This window comes from Gordionus sp. m RMFG-2023, chromosome 2 (assembly GCF_954871325.1).
Source record: "Gordionus sp. m RMFG-2023 chromosome 2, tfGorSpeb1-WG-v2, whole genome shotgun sequence".
Lineage (NCBI taxonomy): Eukaryota > Metazoa > Nematomorpha > Gordioida > Chordodea > Parachordodidae > Gordionus > Gordionus sp. m RMFG-2023.
The window spans coordinates 47,824,063-47,850,742 of record NC_088776.1 but is presented as its reverse complement, the minus strand read 5'-3'; the positions used below and the strand labels follow the sequence as shown (position 1 = coordinate 47,850,742).

Below are 26,680 nucleotides of genomic sequence, written 5' to 3'. Positions count from 1 at the left end.
ACTTCGACTCGCAACCAATCAAGCCCAAATTTCCAATGATAATATAGGGTCAGTCGAAGAATACATAAAATAAATCTTTATCTCCCTATTGGATACTTTTATAACTCAAATAAATCCTTCTTAGTAGATTTTTATTCTGATGATGTTATAGTATCCCATAATACATTACTAGCTGAATGCAAATATTAAAAGGTTAAATATGGTTTATAATGTTTCAAAAATACTATAGATGCTTCGTATAATTTCAAACACATTATAGATACTATTTTTCTAATATGTAAAAATTATTATATATTTTGGCAACTCTTATTAGTGCTTTTACAAATGACTATTTTTCAAGAATTAAATCATACCTGAGAAGTAGTGTTGTTATATACCTCAATATGAGGCAATTCTTAAAAATGGTTAACTTAATATTTTATTCAAAAATATTCTCTAAGTCTCGAGATATTTCTAATAGATACCAAACCTTTGCGCCAACTATGAGCAGAATCTTCAGGTTTGCACAATATTTTTCAGGATAAAATATTGAGTTATCCGTATATAACAATTGGCGAATAGAGCAACAACACTACGGAGAAGTACTACTTCTAAAAATGGATTGAATGGGTTAGACCTTTTTAATATACATAGGTTGACACTAGTGATGTTAAGGTAACTAGTAAGTAACTAGTTACCTGTAACTAGTTACATTTTGGCTAAAAAATAACTGTAACTAGTTATATTTTTAAAATTGTAACTAGTAACTGTAACTAGTTATAATTTTTGAAATGTAACTGCCAAAAGTAACTAGTTACTTTTAAAGATATATTCAAATAATTAATTTTATTTTTAATATGTTGTGATAAATTAATTTTAAATCAAATTTATTTTTTAAATTAAATTTATTAATTTAAAATTTTGTGAAAATATCTGATTGTTATAATTTCTCGTTCAAATTGATTTTCTTTTCTTAAATTGTTACATTGCTGCTGGGCTTCATAATTTTGTAAGCAAATTCAAGTATTTAATAAATTTTAATATTATATTTATTTACAAATGTAGCACAATATATTTTTTTCCGTCAAGTAACAAGCATTGGAACTTCATATCATACGTAATAAAATTAAATATAGTATAAGGGAAAACAAAGACAGATTATTTTAGAATTTAATATTAAATTATTAATCATTACTTAGAAGAACCAAGTCTAACAAAAATATCATGTTATAGGTTTAATAATCTATGATAATGACAACATCAGTGCTGCAATTCTTCACCATTTATTTAAAACTGACTGGCCTTGGATTAGGCAAGAAAGGAATAAAGCAAAAAAGGAGTAAATTTTAAATTTAATAAATACCTTAATACCTCAAGGTGAATCCCGGAATGAATCATGCTCAAAACCAACATCACTTGATGTAGTTGGATTTTTTGACCTAAAGCGCCAAAATATTCTGGATAATGAACTTATAGAAAACTTTATCAAATCTAATAACACTTTTTCTTTATATAACGATTTTCCAAATTAAAATTACTCTTTATTAAATATAATGTTGTTCTAACATCAAGTGCTCCCGTAGAGCCCTTGTTCAGTCTAGGTAAGCTCATTTTTGGAGATAAACGAGCACGTCTCCTAGATAATAACTTTGAAATTAATTTGTTGTTAAAAGCAAATAAACATTTATTAGATTCTAATTTTTATGAAAAATAAATTTTTTTTTCAATGCAAATATATATTTTTATATTCGATGTAAATATTCAATTTTGCGATATTTTTTTATATAAATAAATTGTATATTATTTTAAATAACTGATTATACTTTGTTTATCCTAATTTTTTTTATATTAAATAAATGCATTCAATAAATAAATAATGCGTATATGAATGATGTATAAAGTAAGTAACTAGTTACTTTTGAAAATAACTGTAACTAATAACTAGTTATTTTTGTAAAAATGTAACTAGTAACTGTAACTAGTTATGTTTTTGCCAATGTAACTAGTTATGTTTCAAAAGTAACTTTTAACATCACTAGTTGACACTAACACTGAATGAAATCATTGAAAAAAATTTTCTATTTTTTACACCACATTTCTTTTCATGAATACTTTGTAAGTTTATATATAAGAATATTTTATATTTTTGGTGCATTAATCTATATTTTCAACGTTTTTTTCTTCTTTTTATATAATTTAAATTTTATATCAAATATGCTTAAAAAATTTATATTTTTTTTTTTACATATTCCTTTTCAAGGCATTTATTTTATACATATTTTCATAGCCGATTATATAAATATAATATTTTATCAAATTATTTTGTAATCACTGCTTTTTATGTAACTTCTAAAATAATTGAATATCCCTACCCCCATAGCGAATTCCTGCGTATGCGCTTGACTATAACTATGAAAGTCGACTTATAAAATAAAAATTTTAACCGATTTCGGGCTAAAAATTTAATTTTTAAAGCTACTAAAACCATAGGCTTCACCAGGAAGAGCATCCTGAATATCTACAGTTAACCTGACTACGCCAAAAATAGTTTATTTGATAATGAAAGGAGTATTCATTATGCTTCTTCTAGATAAATGGGCTGGCGGGCGAGTAAATCTTTTTAAAACAATGCGCGAACGGATGTTCGGATTATACCCACCCTTTGCAGGCCTCTAGTTTAAATATCCGATTCACACACTATTAGTTTAAGATAATTTCGCCATATATTTATATCCATTTTTTTTTTAAATTTACAAAACAAATATACTTTGCGTTTAGTTCAAAGAACGTTTTGCTATGAATACTATAACAGTTAAATCTATGAGAGCTAAATTGGAAATATGATAAGTAATTTTTTAAAAATGTTCATCTTGTGATGTTGAAAAAAAAAAATATGAAACCCTTTATATAAAAAAAAATAGCATTTTAATTGTAATTTTCTTAAAATAAAGTAGAGTGTAAAAAAGTAGCAAATCAACTTTTTAAAAATGACAGCCTTTAGCTCGCTACTTCTTTTCAAAGAATCGATAGTGAGTAACCTTTTTTGAAAAGTAGCGGTAGAGGTAACAGACTATTTTTAAAATAGCTTTGAACAAATGATAATGGTTGTTGTTCAAGTCGATTTAAAAAAAAATATAGCCACATTTACAATTACATCCTTAAAAATGGACTGAATAGAGTTCTATTTTAAAATTGATTATTTTCATTGCAAGTTACTTTATAAAATAATTTATATAAACTCATCTTTTTTTGCGATTTAAATATTCAAATAAAAAACAATTTAATTTAAAAAAAACTAAATTTCACCGAAAAAATATATAAGCCACAATATAATATTTGTCTTTATTCGTCTTTAAAATAATACTATCTTTAAAGTTGATATTTAAAAGACTTCCTTTTTTTCCCAAAATAAGCTTCCTTAGACTAAACACACATTCTACAAGGGAAGAGCTCTTAATGAAATTGGGAAATCATCATATAAATATAATGAAATATTTAACATATTTTAATAAGAAACTATTAACTTAAATAAGTAATTAGTTACTTCTGCCATTACTTGAAAAATTTAACTAGTTTTAGTTACAATTTCATTTTCAAAAGTAACTTATTATATAATTATCTTTTTCTCAAAATGTAACAACTTTTAATAACACTAGTATTTTTTCATACGAACGAATGTAATTGATATAAATTGCACAATCATTTATACAAAAAACAAATTCCAAGGTGATGGGAGCAGAACTCTTAACAACATTAGTTGATTTAAATATAATATAATTGATATAAATTGCATCAGAAATTCCAAGAAGGGGGAAAGGGTGGTATATTATTTAGACTTGAATTATAGATAGTTATCCTTGAAAATATATTTATATTTATTCAAATTCCTAAAAGGTAATTAAAAATAATTTTGATTTTTGTGGTTTTTTATAAAATTAAAAATAAATTTAGGGGAAAAAAAGAAATATACGATTTGTATAATGTATTTATATAAAATATTTATTAAATTATATTGGATAAAATATAATCTTTTTTTTACTTGTTCTATGTTGGAAGAAAAGGTTATTAAATCCGGAATTAGATGGATAAATATTAAAATTCCTTTAATCGCATAAGACGCTATAATTATATATTTAATATCATTTTTTTAAAAAAGAATAATATAATCTTATTACGATATTTTGTTATATATTAAACATTTTTTTTTAATATTTCAAAAAAATTTAATAATTTTTTTTTAAAAAATAATAAGAACTATATTTTTAAAAATTATAATATTTTTATATTTTACTGAATATAATCACCTTCTTTATAGTTGTAATATAAAAATTAGATTGATTCTAAGAGATGATGTCGCAAATGTGGTAGGATTAAAAAGGACCTAGAACCGGGGAAAAATCAGATAATTAAAGTCATATAATATATTAGCATTCTGTTTATTATTTTTTTTCATTTTAAAATTTGAAAAAATATATTTTTAAAAAAATTTCAAGTTCTTTATATTATATTGAAAAAGAAAAGAAAGAAAAGCATAATATAAGGTAAAAAATAAATAAATTAAAATAATACTACATAATATTAATAATGAAAGGTATATTTATTATTGCTATTATGATAAAAAAATAATATATAATATAATTCTTCTTAAATTTGAGATTTGTTTAACACAGAATATTACAAATATATTAAATTTATTATAATGTTAATTTTCATCATTTTAAATAAATTATAAAAAATTTATATTATATACTATAGCTATTTAGTTTACCATCTCTTAAATTTTTTTAAAATTTATTATTATTATTTAAATTTATATATTGATTTACTAACTTATAATTGTTAGGTTTTTTGATAAGGTGATAGTTTGATGGGCATTGTTTTAATTTTTGTCATTTTTTATTTTTAAATTATTAGTTGAGTGCGATTTATTATTTTTAAAAATGCTATTTTAAAATATATTCCAATTAGAATACCCTATGAATTTCAGACAATTTTGTAATGAAATTTTGATGAAATTTCAATTTACATTAAAGATATTTAATGTTATAAAAAATTTGTCTAAATTTAAGTTTCCACATATTGGAATGCAATCCTATTTCAAAATTTAATTAAACAATCAATTAATGATATAAAATGCAAAAAATAAATAAAACAATACACATCAAATTATAGCCTTAACTTGTAAATTAAAAAAAATATCCATTCCTACATAGGTTTTGACTAATAACCTTAAAAGTGAATTAAAGTATAACTGTTGAGATTATCATTATGGACGAAATCCTGGAAAGGTTGTCCTAGAGTGGATAAAACTAAAGTAGCATTATTCAACAAAATTATGTCTAACCCTCTCTGTCGAAATAATTAGTAATGGTTTAATTATTTATTTTATTTTTCTAAACCCGCTGAGAGTCTACTCACTTAAATTAATTAAATATTTCCATTAATATTGAATTAATTCCATTATGAAAGAAAATAAACCGAATTTAAATTAATCAGTCAAAAAAAATATACTCATATATTTTCTTCAATATAAATTTTCTATCTGAAATCTTTCCTTTTGTCGCAGGGCTTTATAGGCGTAGCAAGAGGGAGGGGAAAGCACTATTAGGTAAGTTTTCCCCGTAATTTTTATTAGAGATCTTTACACTTATAGTAGGGGAGACTAGGGTTAAGTAAACCCCGGGGCTTGGCAAACCATTTAATCTCATTTTAAAATTAAATACACCAGAAGGTTAAAATTTTATCCTAATATAGTTTTCATTAGTATACATCTATGGACAAAAAATATTTTGAAATAATTAATTACTAAAAATTTTATTTAAAAAATAAAATTTTGATGAAATTTTCAAAAGATTTTTACATGACAGAAATTTAATTTTTATTAAAATATATAATCATTTATAAGTAAATTAAATTTTATTGCAAAGTTTAAACACTCTTCTATAATATGGGTAAGTTTTATGAGTATTTATCAAATTTAGATATTATTTCAATCATCATTTGTCAATTTAGACTAGCGGGATTTGCTAAACCATACACGTCAATTATGGCAGTTATTAATGAAAAAAATTTCAAAATCTTGAAAAGTCAATTTCATGGTTGTTTATGATTGGTATTTAGGATTTATGCTAAGAAATCTTAATCTCTCCTTAAAATTCATATTTTTTATGTCCAAAATGTTTATTAAATTGGCAAAAATTAAGTTTCAATTTATAAGTATTATGATATTTTGAAGAATGAAACAATAAAATTATTCTATACATATCATTATTAATAAATAAAAATACATTTCAATTTATTATGGTCTAAAAAAACTAATGGTTTAGGAAGCCCCTTGGAGTGGTTTGCTTCACCTCGCTATTGGGGCTTGTTGAACAAAATTTCTACTTTTACAAAAAATAAAATTTAAAAAAAATGATTATATTCTAAAGATTTTTTATAAGGCACCTTTATAGAGTATAGTTTTAGGTATACAATCATATATTATTTTTTATATTATCTATAAAAAAACTGGAGCTATAGCCAATTTTGTAAAAATTGGTTCTACTAACCCCAGTCTCCCCTAGGCTTTTGACTATATTAGTTTTAAATTTTGGGCTTCATTTTTTAAAAAAATATAAAATGCTTTATTTCTAAATATTTTGAATTATTATCGTTATTTTTATTCATATTTTTCATTATATTGAGACATTTATTGTATATATTTTTGGGGAATGGAGGGGGGGAGGGTCATGTAGGAGGAAACTTTTTTATTGGCTTAATATGATATTTACGAGAACAAGCGAATTTTCAAAGTAGTGATTTCCCCCTGTGCTCCCTGCCTTTTAAAGGAAGGAATATTTTGCAATTTATCGCGCCCTTATTCTCGCAATAAAATTCAAATTATTTTTTTTAGACTTTTGGGCTAACTTTTAATTGAGGTTGGCTAAAATAAAAATAATAATACAACAGTTAGATAGATAGGATGACTTAATGATCCGAGTTTGAAGTTAGCCTTAAATCGAAGATTTCCGGGTGGGAGTCGATCCTATAAATTTTAATATGTTTGCCCGATTGATCCAATCCGAGTTTTAAAAAATATTACTGAAGATTTTGCTCTTAACATAAAAGTTTCGAGATCTGTTAGCGAAATTTTGATGTTTAGGCAATACCTTTCTGGCTTGAATAATGAGCTAGTCATTTTTAAAAATTGGCTTCAAGCCGTTAGACAACATTAGTTGAAAAGGCGCGATAATTCAACAAAAGCGGAAAACTAAGCATTGAAGGAAGAAAAAAATCAGAGTTAAAAAAAATTTCAATTATTTTTAAAAAATTTTGATTTACCCTTAAAAGATTTTTCATATATGGAAGCTACAAAAGATTTTGGCATTTTTAGAAAAATAATTAATCAAAAATCTCTCCTAGTCAATTGCTGAAAGGAAGAATATTCATAAAAAACAAACAAGTAGGAAAATTAAATAAATTTTGTCGAGTTGGAGATCTTTAGGTTCACTTATTGTATTGACTATATTCGATTTTTATAAAAGGGTAACGCTATTAATTTTACTAATTTTTCTTTCAAATTTCTCCTTGTAGTGATTTATATTTGTATACCTGGGATAAGGGGGGGGGGGGGAGTGTAGGGAAAAAATTTTTTATTAGCTTAAAATGTCATTTATGAGAACAGAAAAATTTGCGATGGGTTGGTTATGCGCCTGGTATCACAATTCCCTTCCCCTTCGTTAATTTGTCAATTTTGGTAATATCACTAGTGGATAAAATTTTTAACTTTAAGGTACATTAAGGATAGAGGGACGTTATATTATTCCAGTTTTTTTTAAACTATCATTACATAATATTTGAAATTTTAAAACTTATAGAGGTTGATTGTGTTATACATCATTAGCTAAAAAAAAAAATTTGAAAAATCTTTATTTTTAAAAATTTTTTACTAAGGTAGAAAATGTGTTTTAGCCAAAAGTAACAAAAAAATAAAATAAATGCAAACTTTTATAGTTTGGATTTATAGTCGGTTTTAAATCAAAGCAACTTTTATATGCGAAACAATTTAAAATTAGTTTCTTATAAAGTTAAGTCAGTCATCTATCTAATCTTTCTATTTTTTATTATATATGCTGCATCTACATACAATTTCCAATTTTAAGATATTTATGTTGGCAAAAAAATTAAATTAAGTATCCAAAATTGAAAAAAAAATAATATAAATAAAATATAGGTGAGCAGAATATAATAAAAATGGGGGGAGGGGCAAATTTTTGGAGCTCAACCCTAAAGGACATAGTAATATTCGCTAAATTTCTTGTCTTCATCTAATTCCAATCATAAAAATAATAATTACAAGTTTGTAACATTTTTAATTTATTAAAAATCAGAGCAAGATTTTAGTTGTCATTTTAAATTTGATTGACATTTATTATTTGGATTTTTTTTTAAATATAAATTACTTCCAAATAATAAATTTAATTTAAGAATTTATTTATATAAAATGAGGACTTAAGAAATGAAAATAATAGAAGATTAAGCAATAAGAGGTTCCACATTAGACAGGTTATCAAAAAATAATAATTTTGTTTTTACATGTTTATTTTCCCCATAATTTTTCGAAAAAATAAAATAAAATAAATTCAACTGTGAAAATCAACATTTTTTAAAAAATATTCAAGAAATTTTTAAAAATATATTATATGTATTTTTTTAAAAAGAACTAATAAAAATGCTTAAATGTCATTTGGAAACAAAAAATAAAGGAAGATATATTTCCCGATCAATAAAAGAAACTTTTATAAGTTTTATAATAAAAAAATTATACAAAAGCTAATCATTTAATTTCCAAAAATTTATATAAAATTTTCATTTATGAAAAAAAGGTGATGAAGTTGGGTTTGTATAAAATGGATTACAGACTCGAAACGTCTAGCAAGGCCTCAACTTTTGTTGTATGCCACGTGGTCTAAAAATGATAAAATATTTATAAAAGTTACATCGTAATTTGTTTTTATTGGATAGATTATCTTGGAAGTATGAATAGGACTGGCTCTAATTTTTCTTAGTTAGTGAGGGGAGAGTGGAGCATCATTTTTTCTCCCCTTCTTGGCAAAAAAATTGATTCTGCTTTAAAAAAAATATCTATTATTTTCTTAAAAAAATCGAATTTAGCCTTATATTTAAATTTAGAGGAGCTGGTTCTAACAAAAATACAAGTATATATATATTATTTAAAATGTTGTGAGATTTATTATAGAGGATTTATTCTAGAGGTATGTAATAGGCGGGTTTGTAGCCCGCCCGCGCCAGCCCATATTCGTGGGGGTGAGTTTTCAAATATTTTTAGGGCAAAATAAGCAGAACAAAACTTCAATTTATTAAAAATGATAATTTTATTTTATAATATTGCTCATTATAAATGTTTAATTATTAATACATTTTTTTTAAAAAAAAATAAAGAGCCAAACCATTCATTAAAATATTTTCTAAACATTGAGTGGGCGAACGGGTTAAACACAATTTATAGATAAATGGACGGGCGGGTATATTCTTTAAAAAAAATTATAATTAGATAAGCGTGCGAACTAAAAAATTTTAATCAACTAGTGGGCGGGTTTGCTGGCTAAAGTTCGCCCATTGCAGACCTCTATCTTATTCATTGTTTTAAATTTATTTTTAAATGATTAAATCAAAACTGGCTTTCTTTTTTTCTTTCTTTCCTAGCATCTAGACTCGAACCATAGGAACCACTTTAAATTTAAAAACCAAACCAGAACTACTTTTCCAAAATTTTAGAAATCAAATTCGCTATTTTATATATAAAATAATTTTTTTTAATACTTATCAACGCCAATATGATGCATATGGTATAGCAGCAATAGTTAGCCCGGCTTTTGAGCAATTTACACTAGCAATTTACACTAGCAACAAACACATCACCTAAATCCACGACCGTTAGGCTATAAGAAATAAAATTTTCACTAGATAATAGAGGTTTGCCTAAGCGACTTGTTAACCCTATTTATGCAAATGATTTTTTTTTAAATATAACTCCTTGAAAAATTTCAAATAAGATTTCTCCTATCACGTCAAGTCATAAAATCCCATGGCGTTCAAAAATATATATAACTACAAGATTTGTTGGATGAATAAAAAAAAAATTTTTACAGGGAATTAATTTTCTCTTAAAAAAATATATTTATAAATGAATAATAAATATAATTTTGTGACAAATATTTTATTATTTTATATTTAAAAAGAAGATAAAAGGGATAATTTGATTATGTATAGTATATAAGCAAATATAAGATGAAAGAATTTTTTACCCCCCTCCCATCCCTTTTTCCGTTCCTAATTATTATTTATTTTTTAATATTTTTTTTATAAGAACGTATAAATAATATAAATCAAATTTGTAAAATATTTTAGTACTAGTATAATACTTTACTATAGTATATTTATATGGATTTGGATATTTTATTTATATACATTATTATATACTTTAATTTATATTTTATTGATTTATTTTTTCTTTTGTCAAAGGAAAGTTATTCTAAATGTTGTAGTTATAAATGATATGTAATAACAATATTCTCCATATATACACCAAAAGAAATAAGAAAAAATCTCTTTAGAATTGAACTGTATTATGCATATTTTTCTTCTTTTTTTAAAAAAAAAATAAAAATAAATAATGTTTATAACACCTTTAAAAATTCCGGCCACAGGTCTATATATTTATCCAATTTTTATATTGGGAAAAAGAATATCTTTTATGATACACCCTTTAAAAAGTAATTTTTTAAAATAAGAGAGATAGATTTAGTTATCAAAATAGCTGCATACATAGGCTGAACAATCATCCCCGGGTATGGCTCATCTGTTTTTCCCCAAATTTCGGAAAAATTAATATTGCGAAAAAAGTATAAAATATATATTTATTTTTTTAAATTAAATCCCTTCTACCTAGAACTATTCATTTATTAAAAAGAATTAAATAATTGATTGACGTTTGCCTCTTGGGGTTAGTTATAATCTAGGTCCGCCATATACTATGTTAACATTTCGAAATAAAATCCATATAAATTTTGGTTACATAAACAATTGTTAGAACACTAAGAACTCACCCATAAAAATCTTCACATTTAAAGAGATTCAAATTTAAAATAAGTTCCCAAAGTGGTATTTAATGATTTTATTGAAATGAAATATATATAAAAAAATTAATAATCTTTTGTCATTTATAAATACCTATTTAATGGATGTTAAATATTTTTTTTAAAAGGATCATTTAAGCTTAAATAAATAGGAAAAATATTGATAATTAAAATATAAATAAATTGGAAAAAAAATTAAATTTGAAATTAAATACATATATCCTAAATAATGAAATATATATATAAATCTGTTTTTAATGGATTTTCATTTTTATTTCATTTATCTTTTTGAAAATTTTAAATTACCCATAATATATTATTAAATGAAAAATGATCATTTATATAACGGGATCATCAATTAGGTTATATTACTATTCATTCAATACTCATATCATAAGTGAATAAATTATAATATATGCCTAGCTAATTTACCGAAAATAAGAACAATTATGGAAAATCAGGGATTTAAGAATTTTAATCAAAATGAATATATATATAATTAGAATTTTAAAAAAATAGTAGGGAAGATCAAAAATCTTATGAGCCTGGGATTACTGCGAGAACTGGGATTTTCTTATGGAGTCCCAAAACTCTAATGGTTAATCAATTTTAGAAATTATATAATTTTATTTTGCATATATGCGGTTATAAAAATATAACTAACAATATATTATTTTTACCCTCAAAAGTAACTTTTCAAAATAACTGTAATACTTTAAAAATAAAATTAATAGAGAGTTTTTGAACTTTATTCATAAAATTTAAAAAAAGCAAAATAATAAAATAATCATTTAAGGGTAAATTTACAATCTTTATCTAACTATCATCCAACTCCATCAATTTATCAACATTTAAATTTTAGAAAACTTTTATAGGCCTCTAAAAAATAAATATTGCATTAATGCAACATCAGGTTAATTGATGTCAAAATTCGCATTTTAATTAATTGAATTTATTGTCATCTGGAGATTTTTTTTATTTAAAAAAATTAGCTATTAATTTAAAGAACTAATTAAAAGTTGTAATTTTATAGGAATATAATATTAACATCCTTTCTTTTATGACCAAATTTGGAAGTATAATGGAGGAGGCTGGGGATTTGGCAAACCTCTTAATCTCATTTTAAAATTAAATAAACAAGAAGATTTAAATTTTATCCTACTATAGTTTTTAGTTGTAAATCTATAGGCAAAAAAAATTTTGAAATAATTTATTAAAAATTTTATTATAAGAAATAAAATTTTGTTGTAAAATCAAAAGATTTTTTATATGACAAAATTTTAATTTTTAAGTTATATAATCATTTATTTATAAATTAAATTTTGTAGCAACGTTTTAACCCTCTTTTATAATTTTTATGAGTATATTTATTTTGTCTAGATATTATCTCAATTTTGTCTAAATATTATTTCAATCATGATTAGTCAATTTAGAGCTATCGGGACTTGCTAAACCATACAGGTCAAATATGGTAGTTAATATGTAAAAAATATTTCAAAATCTTGGAAAGAATATTTCATAGCTGTGTATGATTGGTATTTAGGATTTTTGCTAAGAAATCATAATCTCTCCTTAAGATTCTTATTTTTATGTGACCAAAATATTTATTATAATAACCAAATATATAATTAGATTTAATTTAAAAGTATTAATATATCTTGAACAATAAAACAATTAATGCATTTCAATCCATTATAGCCTAAAAATACAAATGGTTTTGGAAGCCCTTTGCAGTGGTTTGCCTAGCCCCGCTACTGGGGCCTGTTGGGCGAAATTTTAACTCAAAAAAAATGTGATTATATATTTTAAAATATTTTATAAGGCACGTTTCTAGGGTATGGTTATAGGTACCAAATGATATATTGTTCTTTATAATATCTAAAAAAAACGAAATGGAGTTATAGCCAATTTTGCAAAAATCGATTCGACTAGCCCTAGTTTTCCCTATAATAAAATCAAAAACTGAAATTCTTATAATATTTTTCTTAAAGTCCAACACATTCTGCAATTTTTTTTCACCATCTATCCAAGAAATTTAAACGAATATTATGATATTCGTAGAATAATTCGTAATCCTTTTCCATAAATTTTCAAATCGAATCCAATATGAATAACGAGTAATTTTTCGATATGCCTAATTATTATTATAATTTGTTTTATTTTATTTTTTTCCAAAATATTTCTTTTATTAATTAAACGTTTCTATTTAATTTTTGTAAAAAAAATAATAAAGCGGAGGTTTCACATAGGATAAATGAAACGGCATACCTGGACAATGGTTATAAAGGTGACAAAAGGGCTCATAAAAATATTATACACAAATGAAATTTTTATTTTACTTTAATATATATTTAAAACCACAATTTATTACACTGAATAGTAATGATACAAAAATTGAAAATTATTATATATTGTTATGTTATAACCCCATAATTATAACTTTTTCTAAATATAATGTATATATAAATTTCATTTTCATCAAGACAAAAAAAAAGCGAAAAATTCTATTGTTTTTTTTAAAAGAATTAATAATAAAATATTTTATCAATTAAAATTCTTATAAAAACTGACAGCGTGATTTTTACATTTGAAGTTTTTGTATATTTTTTTTTAGATATCGTATATATAATTGCTATTATGAAATTAGAAAATAATTTTATGACACAGAAAAGACTAAGAAACATAAATTAATATAAAAAAATATATAATAATAGTATAATATGCGGTTTAAGTGGAACTTGTCGCAAAAGTAATATATAAAAGTGAACAAATTATTTGTTTTAAAAAAATGTTCGTTTATACAAAAAGAATGACAATATATTTATTTTTTTTTCTCACCATTTTTTATTTATTAAACAAAACCAATTAAAGTTAGATGATTTGCAAAAATAAGGAAAGGAAACAATAACATTTTTTTTAAGTAAAGGCGCCTTTTTGGGTAGAGTTACTTTTTTTTCTCGAGGACTGATATCCACTTTAATAAATATTAATATTTGCTAAATTAATGACAAATTTCTATTAATTTGTCATCTTTTAAATATTATTTATATAAAAAAATAAGATAAGATAAAGATCGACTTATAGCTAATGATAAAACAATATTATATATTTGTGCATTTTTTAAGAATAAAGTTTTTATAATTAATTAATATAAAATAAAATTTTTAAATTTGCATTCCCCCCCCCCTTTTAATTATTCATGATTTTCTTCTAATGATTCTTTAAAATGTAGGGTTGATCTATTGCTGGCTTTTTTTGGTGTATGATGACTTGTGGTCATCACATTCACGATATTTAATTTTAAACGTTAAAGTTATCTATTTAATTTGACCCTTCGATCTTTTATTGACAAGTTTAATTTCGAAATTTAATATATTTTGAAAAATTTAAATAATCTACCAAATTTATTTATTTTTGTATTATATATTAAAATAAAAGAGGCTATGATTTAAATATGATTTGTATATAGGATTTTATAATACTTATAGTTTGCTGAATTTTATTATTCTGCTAAGAAAATATAAAAATTAATAAAAATAAAATATTCACTTTTTTGCCCATTTTCTATTTCCTAAATAAAACTAACTAACTATTACCTATTTTTATTTTAGAGTTATAAAGAAAGAATATTTACAATTTTATCTTATCTCCATTTTTAAATTTCTTGTCCCCATTTATTTTATTTTTTTTAAAAAAAAATACAGAAAATATTAATTATTATTTTGTGTTACAAAATCAAATCATACCTATATCTATTTTTTCTTTCTTTCTATTTTTAAAATATTAATAATAGCAGAGCACATCTATGAAAATACGTTAAGAGGCTTAAAAGATTAAACTAAATATCTAATGTATTTCAAATTTTAAAATATTTTTGATATTATATAAAATATATATAAATTATATAAAAAAAATAATTAATTATTTTATAGAATTACTATTTTAGTCTTTTATCAGAAAGAAATAATTTTATGTGATTTTAATTTAGTATAATAAATTTGAGTAATTTATAAGAGAAGTAAAAAGGAAAACCATGAAAATTAGCCTGTGTTTGTCGGAATGACGAGCCCTTTAAAGAAAGGTGAAACCATTTCATAGAGATTTAACATCTCTGTTGATAAATCGAAGAGATGAGTGATTTAATAAAACATATTGCAAAAAAATATGCCAGAGGCTCCTATATACTCTTCTCCCCCCCCCCCTCACACTGAAGCAAAATAGACCCCAGAAAAAAGAAATATTTGTAAAAAATTCTTACCCAGCAACTCCCCTTAATTAATACATACTCAAAAATATTATAAAATATAAAGCGTTATAGCACAAAAATAAAGTTTTTCATTTTAAAAAAATTAAGGTTTATTGCAATTGATAAAATATGTAATTTTAATAAAAATTAATTAAAAACGATGTGATTTCTATGATTGGGGCTAAGTGAAACTAAATTTGTAAGAAAATAAATTAGTTCTCTTTAACAAATAATTAAATTGATAATTTCGATAAATTAAGGAAAGAAAATGCAAACTATTTATAACATCTTCAACAGACAAAATTGTTAATTTTATTATTTTTAAAAGAAGCTCTTTAATAGAGTTTCGTAGTTTAGATTTAATTAATTTTATTTAACTCATCCCTCATTCGGCAGTGTGCGAAGTTGTGAAATTGTTAACAATTATAATTTAAGGAATATTTTTTCAGGTCTGAGGGAATAATAATCATCATTTTGTTTTTTGTATTATTTTAAAAATTTAGATAAAATAAATTAACAATTCTCTGAGTCTGAAAAGTCATGATGGATATCTGAATTTATAACACCGCTCCTGTGTTTCTACATTTTAAAATTTGTTTTATAAAAGTTTTGACTGTTACTAGATCAAAATTTGTTTCTATATCATGAAATAAAACTTTCATTTTTTTTTCATGGATATGATTGATCCATATTTTATGTGGGGGCTGTGCTATGATTGATTACATATTATAAAGTATAATTTTATAAGGGAGACTAGGGTTATATCACCTTATAAAAATTTAAAAGGTTATAAAAGATGAAGCAATTTTCTAAATAATTAAACATAAATTAATATTAAATTTTTAAAAATCAAAATTTAAGAATTATGAGAAACACCCGGGCAAACTTCTAGACTTTCATGGTGCGTGTTATAGCTCCTTATTTATAAAAATGTTAAACATAAAATTGTTAAATATACCGGTTCATCCATATTATATATCATCTGATAGACAAGCTATCGTTAATATTGCTATTCATAAGATTGGGAAAAACTCGTGGTTTTTGATGTCCTCGAAATATATATGAATTTTTTCCTCAAAAATAAATGACTAATTAAATCAAAGATCTGTAGGCCCGGTCTGGCCCTAATCCCGGCCTAGGCACACGGGCTAGGCCCTATTTTAATTTTTAAAATATACCCGTGCCGGGTCTTTTTTTAAAAATACCTGGGCCGGGGCCTATATTTTACAACCGAATATTTTAAATCGCCATTATTAGCTATAAAAATTAAATATATTTTTAAAAAATACGGGTAGGGCCGAAAAAATGTTGAGAAAAAAATCGAGCCTAGCCTGAAAATATAACTTCGGGCCTGCCAAAAATTTATTTAAAAAAAGGGCCGGGCCGAAAATATTTTTTTAAAAAAATTCAGGTCAGGCCGTGTTATTGGTACCTCTACAGGTTTCTGACTTAAATAAAGGATCCCAGGCTTTCACTTAAAAGTTAATGATATTTAATTTGCATAAATATTGTCAATATTTTATATATAAAAAAAATTTAATATACCAGCAAACTCATCTTACCAACCCCCCCCCCCCCCCCATAGTTAAGTTACTGAGTGAGGATGGTCGAATAAAGTAACGTTATTAGTATGTACCTTACTTTTTTAGAAAAAGCGACAAATGTTAGAGTATCACCAAACTGAAAAAATTAACAATCTTATACTATCAGTATCTAATATCTATTTGTTTTTATATTGGGTGACTGGAGATATGAGACCGAAAATGTAATGCTCTTTTTTTTTATATTGAACAAAGTTGAAATTTGCTTATATTTTTATAATTTTCTTAACATAAAAATTAATAAATGATTTTACCATCTAAAAGCTATCACAAATAAAGGAATAAAAACTATATTTTAATAAAAAATATATTTTATTTGAACAAAAAGTGTTAAAATGCTTTAAAATAATATTTTTATGATATTGAGGGCTTGGAAAACTACTATTAAAAGGTTAAAATGAGCCTTTTTTACTCTTCAATTAAAAAATTTATAATGATGCTCAGAAATTATAATAGATATAATCTTTATATGAAAAAATGTTTAGTTCCCGCAACAGGTCAAGCATAAACTCATTGACCAGACTTGGCTCATGTATTCACCAAAAAAATAAAATTGCGATAAAGGTATAGCGATATATATTTTTAATTTAATCCAATTATAAACCTAAAAATAATATATAACTTTTAATTTTATTAAAGGGTGTCTTTAAGGGCTCACTATAACCGCGTTCTCCTCCATGTCTTACTTTCTATTTATTTTTTCCCCCTCCTTCTTCTAAAAATTCAGTTTGAAATGAAACACTTAAACCAACAATTATCTATAAAATTTTGAATTTTGTAAATAAGATAAGAATAGTCAAATAAAAAGGTGGTGACCTTTTTTTATAGACCTTAATTTAAAAAAAATTTAAGTGCATTTATTATTAAATTGGTTAAAGGTAAATATAGGGTAGAATATGGTCGATGATTTTTTCTTGAAATGTGGCTTTATTCTAAAATTCACAATCAAACTTCGAAAAAGTGTGTTTAATAATGAAATATATTTCCTTTTATGTTTCTTTTTTCTACTTATTAGGTAAGATTGATAATACCATTGTATAAGGTAAATGTAGAACGTTTTATTTTATACAAAATATTCCTTATTTTATTTTTATAAAGAATCATTATTTATCTTAAATCCACAATGTAAATAAGAAATTCTTTTAATAAAAAAATATTGTGTTTTAAAATGACATTTTATTTTTTATAAATATTTTTAAAAAAAATGTTTTTAAATTTTAAAAAGAAAGCAAGTTCCAGGACACTAAAATAAGAATCCTAAACAATTCATTGCAGATTGTCTAATTTGAGCACGTTAGAAATGTTCGGCGAATGCTTTTTATAAAAAATATATCGGAAATCTCAAACTGCATAACAATAAATTTGGTATACAATAACGGCGTCGTTAGTCGAATAGCTCTAAAAAAAGTTTATATAATCTAGGTAAAGTTTTTATGCATGTTCGTCTTAAATAATAAGAATTAAAAGATTCCATTGCCTATATAGTTATATATTATTTTCGATGGGTAACAAAAAGATCTGTATGCACGGCCCTAGAGCAGGTCAAATGCTATGATATTAAAAATAAGAAAATTACAAAACCGGCCAAAAAAAACATTTAGATTATATCTAACCACTTTGATTAATCACTTAATGTATCATTAAAGTTTATTCGATTTTCATATTTTCAACTTTTCCTTTGAAACCATATATAAAATATATTTATAAAATCCGTGAGCTTAAAAAAAACGGGTGCGAAATTTTACTCAAAATTAGGTTTACTTTTTATAAACAATAAATATACTCCCATTTTATATATTTCTAATTTGACAAACAAGTACAGGCAAAAAACAATACATATTTTTTATTGTTTCGATCGTTTCATAGGGGCTACAAATGATCCAAATCATAGTTTTTGAAAAGACGTATTAAATATACAGTTAATTGAAGAAAACTGCCGAAATTATTCATTTAAACATTTTTAAATCTTTTTTTTAAAAAAAGAAACGTTTTATGAGATTCCACTAGGAAAACGATTATAAAAAAATGTTGCGAAATACATTAAGGCGAAAACTTTTTTTAAAAAAAAACTAAAATTTTGTTTACAAAATCGCTTGTAATAATAAATAATCGGAAGAAAAATAACAATTTATTAATTAAATAATTTGTGGTAAAAATATGGACAATTTTAATAGCAAAAGATGATTCATAAACATTTTCATCATCCTTTTTTCCAAAAAAAGAAATTATAAATTTTCTAAAAAAAATAATACATATATAAGAGGAGGAAGCAATTTTTTAATATACTATTATATTATTTAAAAAAATTATTCATGATTTTTAATATTTAAATGGAAATAAAATTTTTAAAAAAATTCATTATTTATATTCAAAATAAAAATTATACATACATATATCCCCTACAATAAATTATGAGTCAAAATTGATATAAATAAATGTATATATAACATTGACATTTTTTGAAAAAAACAATTTTTTGGCGTGAGGAGGGGGGGAATAGAAACCACGTTTCTTGCATTGTGAACGTATGAATTAGTCAAATGGCTTATTAAACTATCTTCCCTCAAAAAAGCCTTCTATTCCTATTAACTAGTATACTCAATAGTAATAATTGGTTTTATGATTTTCTTTTATTGAACCACGCAATTTTTATCGTCTTCGGCCGAAAACTGGTAATCACCCTCTTGATTGATGGCATGAAATTCTGGGGGTAAAGTGGTGGATGTCCCAGGTTTCATGGATTTATTGGCCATCATATTCCAATAGTTTGCGTCCACAATTTCTTCTTGCTGCGGTATAAATGAATTGGAGCTTCTCAAAGGGCGTGGAAGAGAATTGTAAAAAACGTTTTTTGAAGCCTTGATAAAGGTACCGTAAGCGTCTAAGTGAGGTGGCGCCTGGTCAGATTTATTAATGAATGATATATTTTGTGAGAGTTTTGAATTGTAGTAATTATTGTAGCCACGAGAAGGCGAGGTGGATCGTGGCTTAGCGGAAAAGTCAGGTTTAAGCTGACCACTGGGTGGGCATCTGGTTTGGGCATCGGAAAGGCTATTTATAGATATAATACAAAAACATTATGAATGCATTTTTTTATAAATTAAAACCTTTGTTCGTGGATGTCTAAATTTTGTACCAGCATATCTCGTTGATTGACAACATTGACGAGTTCGGCTATTAGCAACTTCTCCCTCTCTAAATCTGGCTGAGTTTTTAAGGATTCTGATTTTTCCAAATGGTTATACATTCAAATAAAATTTTTAATTTAAACCCTAATTTAAAGAGGAGTTATATAATGGCCATTTTTTAAATCTATATAACAAAAAACTCCTCAATTATAAATGACTGCATCCTTAAATACAATCATAACAAAATTATGATCATTTAAATCTGTAGTTATAAAAATCCCTTGTAAAAATTATCTCCTTCTCTTTTTGAAAAAGATACATTCAAACCAGAGATATGCGTTCCCGGTACCAGTACCAGGCCCAGCCCGAAAAAATTTATTTAGACCGAGCCAGGCAGTAAAAGAGAGATGCCCTGCGCGCCTAATAGAGAATAGGAAAAAAAATTATCCCTAAAAGCTTAATTTTGTTAATAATATTTTTCATTTTCACTTATAATTTTAATCATTCATAAATAAGATTTTTTTCCCCTTACATTTTTATAAAAAGTACTTTAATAAAAAAAACATGAAATTGAAATCTAGTATTGTTAAATCCTTAACTTTGATCATCTACATTGCGGCTTACTCAAATTTTTGGCCTAATAAACCGAATTAAACCTCTAAATTGAGTACTTGAAGATTGAAATGAAAATTTTGGGATAAATACTTAGTTGCGTGGTTTTAGAGTTAGCTAAAGTTAGGCAATTCAAAAACTCTACAAAACATCATTACTGGTTATTTTTCCATGGGATATATTTCTGGATTTTAAAAAACAGGGCCGGGCAACCTTAGTAAAAAAAATAAATTGGAATGGGGCCGGATACAAATTTAACCGGGCCGAACGAAAACTAAATCTCAACCAAGCCTGATCTAAAAATTTTGCTATTTGCAGACCTCTAATCTAAGTTTGTAATAAAAGAATAAAAGGTATACGCATTTTTAACATTATATGTCCAGTGGACAGGCATGATTAAAATATGTTAATCAATTATTTTTATCATTTTTAATTAGATTGAACTTAATAAGAATTTAGGCATAAAATGGGAATTTTAAGTCAATTAAATTTAAAAAATTAATAAAAAAGGTGAGGAAATTTTCCTTCAAATGAGTAGGGCATTTAACTACAACAAAACATAAATTTCGATTAAATATAGTATAGATCTGCAGGGGCCTAAAAACAGGCTGGGCCAGGCCAGGCCTAATTTTTTTTAAAAAAAATTACAGGCAGGTCCGAATATTTTAAAGCCAAATCTTTTAGATTATTATTAACTATAAAAATTAAATAGAATATTTTTAAAAAAATCCGGGCCTGGCCTGAAAATAAAAAACCCAGCAGGGCCAGGCCGAAAATTTTTTTGAAAAAGAATTCGCCGTGCTTTGCAAATAAAATTTCTGCAGGTCTCTGATATATATAAATCGCAATTTTTTTTGCATATCTACAACTTAATATATTTCATTTTATATAACCTATATTTGAATTATTCATTTTTTTTTCATTTTTTTTAAGCGTGCAATTTTTTCAAAAATATAATATTTTATACATATTCTTGACTTGTTTTGTGCGCAAATAAATTATTAAAGGGTATAACGATGTATATGTATAATAGTTATTAATAGGTTATGGAAAATCATATTCATTATATTGTAAATATATATATATTCAAAGGTATATTTAAAACGAAAAATAGGACACAATATTTAAAGATATGCGCTGAAAAAAATCTATTATAAATACTAATAGGTATATATTTTCTTTAAAAAGATGCACAAACTTAGTGTAGTTAAAATAAATTAATATAATTATTATTGATCACGCGAAATAATCGGAGAGAGAAAAAAACACGCTTTTTATAAAGAATTTTTGCAAAAAAAAATGTAGAACAATATTTCAATAGCAAAGTAAGGTATTTTAACTTTTGGTATTCCAAACCATTTACGATAATTACACTAATTAATTAAAATAATATATCTCGGTTCCGGAAGCTAACCGAAATATAATTAAATTCGAATAGTTTCCAATTTAAAGCGGTAGAAAAATTATTTTCGAATTTCATTTGAATACCATTTATATAGAAACACCAACATTATTTTATGAATGAAGCCAAATATAAAAACCCTGGGATTGAACTAGAAAAATTTAAAAGCCCGGGCCCGGTAAATAAGTACATCTTTTTTGCAGCAGACATTTGATAAATTAACATAAAAAGCGAAGATATCTTTATATACACTCTAAACTATTTTAGGGGTCATTATCAGAAGCAGGGAGACTAAGGGAGGAGGCTGAAAAAAAATTGCACGTTATTTATTATATATCGTCGACTGACTATTATAGTGTTCTATTTCCATTTTTTTATAATAATTTTTTACGAGAGCATTTTAAAAAAAAATTCTTGTATTTTAGATAGGAGAAGATATCAGTTAGTCGGTCCGATTAGACAGGTCACGTGTCATATCAAATCATCAGTTGATATATCAGCCATAGATTTATGTAAAATTTTAGCTAAACACGTCGTCGACATCATATAACCCTTTATCAAACAAATATTAAATTTTATTAAACCATGTTTTTAATAGAGCGGGGTAAAACGATTGACCGGGTAACAATGTTAACGCGAATAACTTTTTAACCTTTGAGCGTAAAGGCCTTAGATTTGGTGCGAAGATGTATCTTTGTATCTAATTTTTTACCTATTTTTATTTTTTGAAAAACTTTCTTGGTGTGACAAATTTTGCCATTTTTTACCCAAAAATTATAAAAATCAACCTTTAGTATATATATATATATATTGCTCTGAAAAAATATTAGTACATTCCTTAATTGTATTGATGAGTTTATATCTAAAAGAGATGAATAGATTTCAAAATTGCAATATCAATAAAACAATAAAGTTATGTTCAATTTTATTTTGACCACTTTACCAGGATGCTTAGCCATTTTACCCTGGGTTGGGGATAAAATGATGAATAATAAATCATAGCTCCCATAGAAAGCTATACTTTTTCTTATTTTGTAGATGAAGGGGCCATATATAAATTTATAATTTGTTCTGTTTTGCTTTAAAATTTTATGGTAAAAATGCAAAATGCCAATCGCTTTACCCCGGTCTCCCTTACATATTAACTCTATAACCATATCTAGCCACCTTTTTAGCTATATCATAGCCTCGTAAGAAGTTGGTTCCAGAAAAAAAATTCAAGATTATTTCTATTTTATAAAATTACAAATAAAATTTATCCGGACAGCCCGTAATAATTTTGTAAAAAGAAAGGAGGAAATTATTGCCTAATTATTAGTTTTAAAAAATTTACGAAATTGCAACCCAAGGGCTTGGAGTCGGGCCGCGTTGACCTCTAAGTAAAATATGCAAGATTAAAAAAAGTATTACTGAAACAAAAAACATGCAAAATGACGTAATTTCACAAATGCCAAATATATAAAGACAAAGAGTATATAAAATATGCAAGTAAAAAATCTCGAAAAATGATAAAGGCAATAAAAACCTTAAAAAAAATGGTTGTGAAAATTTTTTAACAAAATAAATCCCGTTGCATTTTACCACATGATAAAAAATTTTTGCCCTTCCCTAGAAAGATTCCTGAGAGCGCCCTTGATGTGGAAAATCGATATAATATTAACATATTCTAAATATAAGTAAGGAGAAAAAATATATGAGGCATCGATATGTCATATTATTAGCCGATAACCAATATCACCCCCATACTAACACGGTATAAGCAGATACCAATCTGTCCCTGGTATCCGTTACAATTAAAGTATCGATCGATACCGATTTATGAAATACATATTATGTGTCATGCCTAAAATATTTTTTCATTGGGTAAAATGTTCTCATTTCTATTAAAAAATAGACTTTTTTAATATGAGTAAAGACCGAGCAGCACTAGATTAAATTTTTTTTTTCGAATATTCCTTTTATTACTACTATCAAATAAAATTAAAATTAACATATTAAATATAAAATAAAACATTATTTTATAAAAACGGAGGTGGGACTACAAGTTCCCAAAAAACATGAATATTTATATTTTAAAATAGTTATTTGAAGATCCTGTTTTAAAAAATAGTATTCTTTTGGTTCTGATATAAGGGCTCTTATCTTATCGCCTATATTTTTAGTATAAAGTTCCGCTTGGCAAGCAAGGAAGAGGTGTAAAAATATAATTTGTGAATTTGGAATATTTCATTGTTTTCTTTCTCTCGGCTATATCAACCGGAATAGAATTTAAATTTTATGGGAAAGAAGTTACGCATGTAAAGTCCCAAATTTCCCTAAAGACCAAGGCAAGGAAGTTAAGCCATCTGGTCTTAAGCCATCATTTAATGATAAATTTGTAGGCTCCAGGATATTTGGTATTCGAGCCCTGGTAAGAGAACGGCTAATAGCTATGCCTTATTAAATGTAATTTCAAAAAAAAAAGTATTTTTTTTCTTTTCAATAAAATCAAAAGAATACTAAAAATAATACGGTAATAAATTCTTCGTAACATGAAAAAATTGTCATAATCAAAATTTATATGATTGTGCTGGACAAACATTTTAAAAAGATATAATGTAACCCCTTAACAAAAAAAAATGTCAACGCGCCTCATCGAATAAAATAAAAATAATCTTTGCTAAACAAAAGAAAGAAAAAATAAAAAAAACCCGATAATTTAATAATTAACAATGCAGAAATAATAAAAAAATGTTCCTTTTGATATATGATCTAAGTTATTAAAAACTATTAGTATAGTTATTACTACAAAAAAAGTATAATTTTCCCAATTTCATATTTAAATATATTAATATATGTATTTTTTTTAAAAAAAACATAAAAAAATAAATTCGATTTAAAAGGAGAAGGATTTAATTATAATATTTTTTTAAAAAAGATTATGTTACAGAATCGAATCAAACACAAAAAAAATCTTCATTTAAGAAAGAATATATTTGAAAAGAAATCAAAATTACGAAAACTTTTATTAATATTATAAAGTGTATAAACTTACTATATTATTTTATTTATAAAAAAAAAATATGCGTATGAAATCTAATAAACTATCATTGTCGTTATTTGTGTTTTTTTTTGGATTTCAAAAAGCACGTTTCATATTTTTTTATTTATTATAAATATCAAAAAAATAAGAAAAACTATATAAAATACTTTCTGATCTTTGGTTATTAAAAAAGAGTTAAGCATTGTTTGTTATGGATGGACGGGTGGGGAAGGAGAGGTTGCGGGGAAGGGGGGGGGGGGGATTTTGAAAAAATAAAAGTGTCATAAATATACAATACATTTTTTACATAAAATAAGTATGAAAGAAGAAAATCAATCGTAAAATAATTTCTTTTCAACTTTAAATCACCAAAGGGTACGGAAGGCGAATTAAAATGACATCAAACAAATATCGGTTATACCACCACCCCCCCCCCCAAAGTGGCCCCTTCCAAATTTAAAAAAAAATTATTAGTTATCAAATTTTAATTCACAATTAAATCTAAATAAAAATACAACAAAATTTTTGAAAAATATTTTTTAATTTATACAAATTAATCAATAGAGCCTATAAAAATATTATTTACAAATTGAAATTTGATTGTAAAAAGGACTCCAATTGGAATTCTTAAAAAAGAATTATTATATTATAATCTTCTATCATGTTTTAATACAGTGCCCCCACCCCCATTAACCCTGATTATTTTATATCAGATAAAAAGGACCGAATTAGAATCTTTTAATTTAAATGTGGAGACGTTGCATCATAAAATGAAATAGCAAAATTATTATTAACTACAGAAGTTAAAGAAACACTTAATTTTAAAAATATCGTAAATATTATGTATAAAAAAATTATCATCTTGTATTTAAAGAATTGTAATGCAAGTCAACAGCCATCATCATTAGGATATCAACGGCTTAATGTGAGGCCTCGTTTTCTACACTAAAAAGAGTTCGAGCATTAGAGAATCGATGAAAGATCGACGTATACAAAATTTAGCATTTTAATGGCATATGAAAAAAAAAATACATAAATTTTAGCATTTAATTCATTTATGTTAAAATTTAAAAATAATCGTGGTAATAATAGTATTTTTGTATATATTCATATTATAGTATTATTTTGTATTCATATTTATATTTACAAATTTTTAATAAAAATAGAGAAAAATTTCTATGAGAGCCTAACAGAGTTTTTAAAGTAGCGCGCTATCTTTTTTGGTAGCGATAGCTAATAGCGCCCTACTTTTTTTCTAATTATTTATGAAAGTATATAATTAGCAAAAAAATATAATGAATGTAACTATAAGCATGAAAATTTATATATAATATCATAATTAATTGTAATTTTTATGATTTATTATTTAATTGAAATTTATATTTTCAATTTGTATTGTAAACCTAAACCATTTGGTGTAAATTATTTAAAATGTCATCGCAAATGAATATCGAAATCGATATAAGTGAGTCAGATTATCATAATATTAGTGAAATGGAAAGTACTCTGGAAGAAAATGTTCTTGATAACAATAATACAAATTTCCCAT

The 26,680-nt window shown here is 24.6% G+C and overlaps 1 protein-coding gene across 3 annotated transcripts in view; it reads right to left on the bottom strand.

Annotated features, from left to right (window-relative positions):
- Positions 1-18,828: 18,828 nt before the first annotated feature.
- LOC135923172 (EH domain-binding protein 1-like) overlaps positions 18,829-26,680 on the bottom strand; it is a 44,443-nt gene continuing 36,591 nt past the window's right edge. For 2 of the 3 annotated variants that reach the window (XM_065457772.1, XM_065457773.1), the window contains exons 20-21: positions 20,075-20,189; positions 18,829-20,018 (exon numbers count right to left, since the gene is read on the bottom strand). In XM_065457772.1, coding sequence (XP_065313844.1) covers positions 19,598-20,018; positions 20,075-20,189 — 536 coding nt within the window. In that variant the 3' untranslated portion in view covers positions 18,829-19,597. The remainder of the gene's footprint in view (positions 20,019-20,074; positions 20,190-26,680) is intronic. The other variant, XM_065457774.1, reaches the window with a different exon arrangement.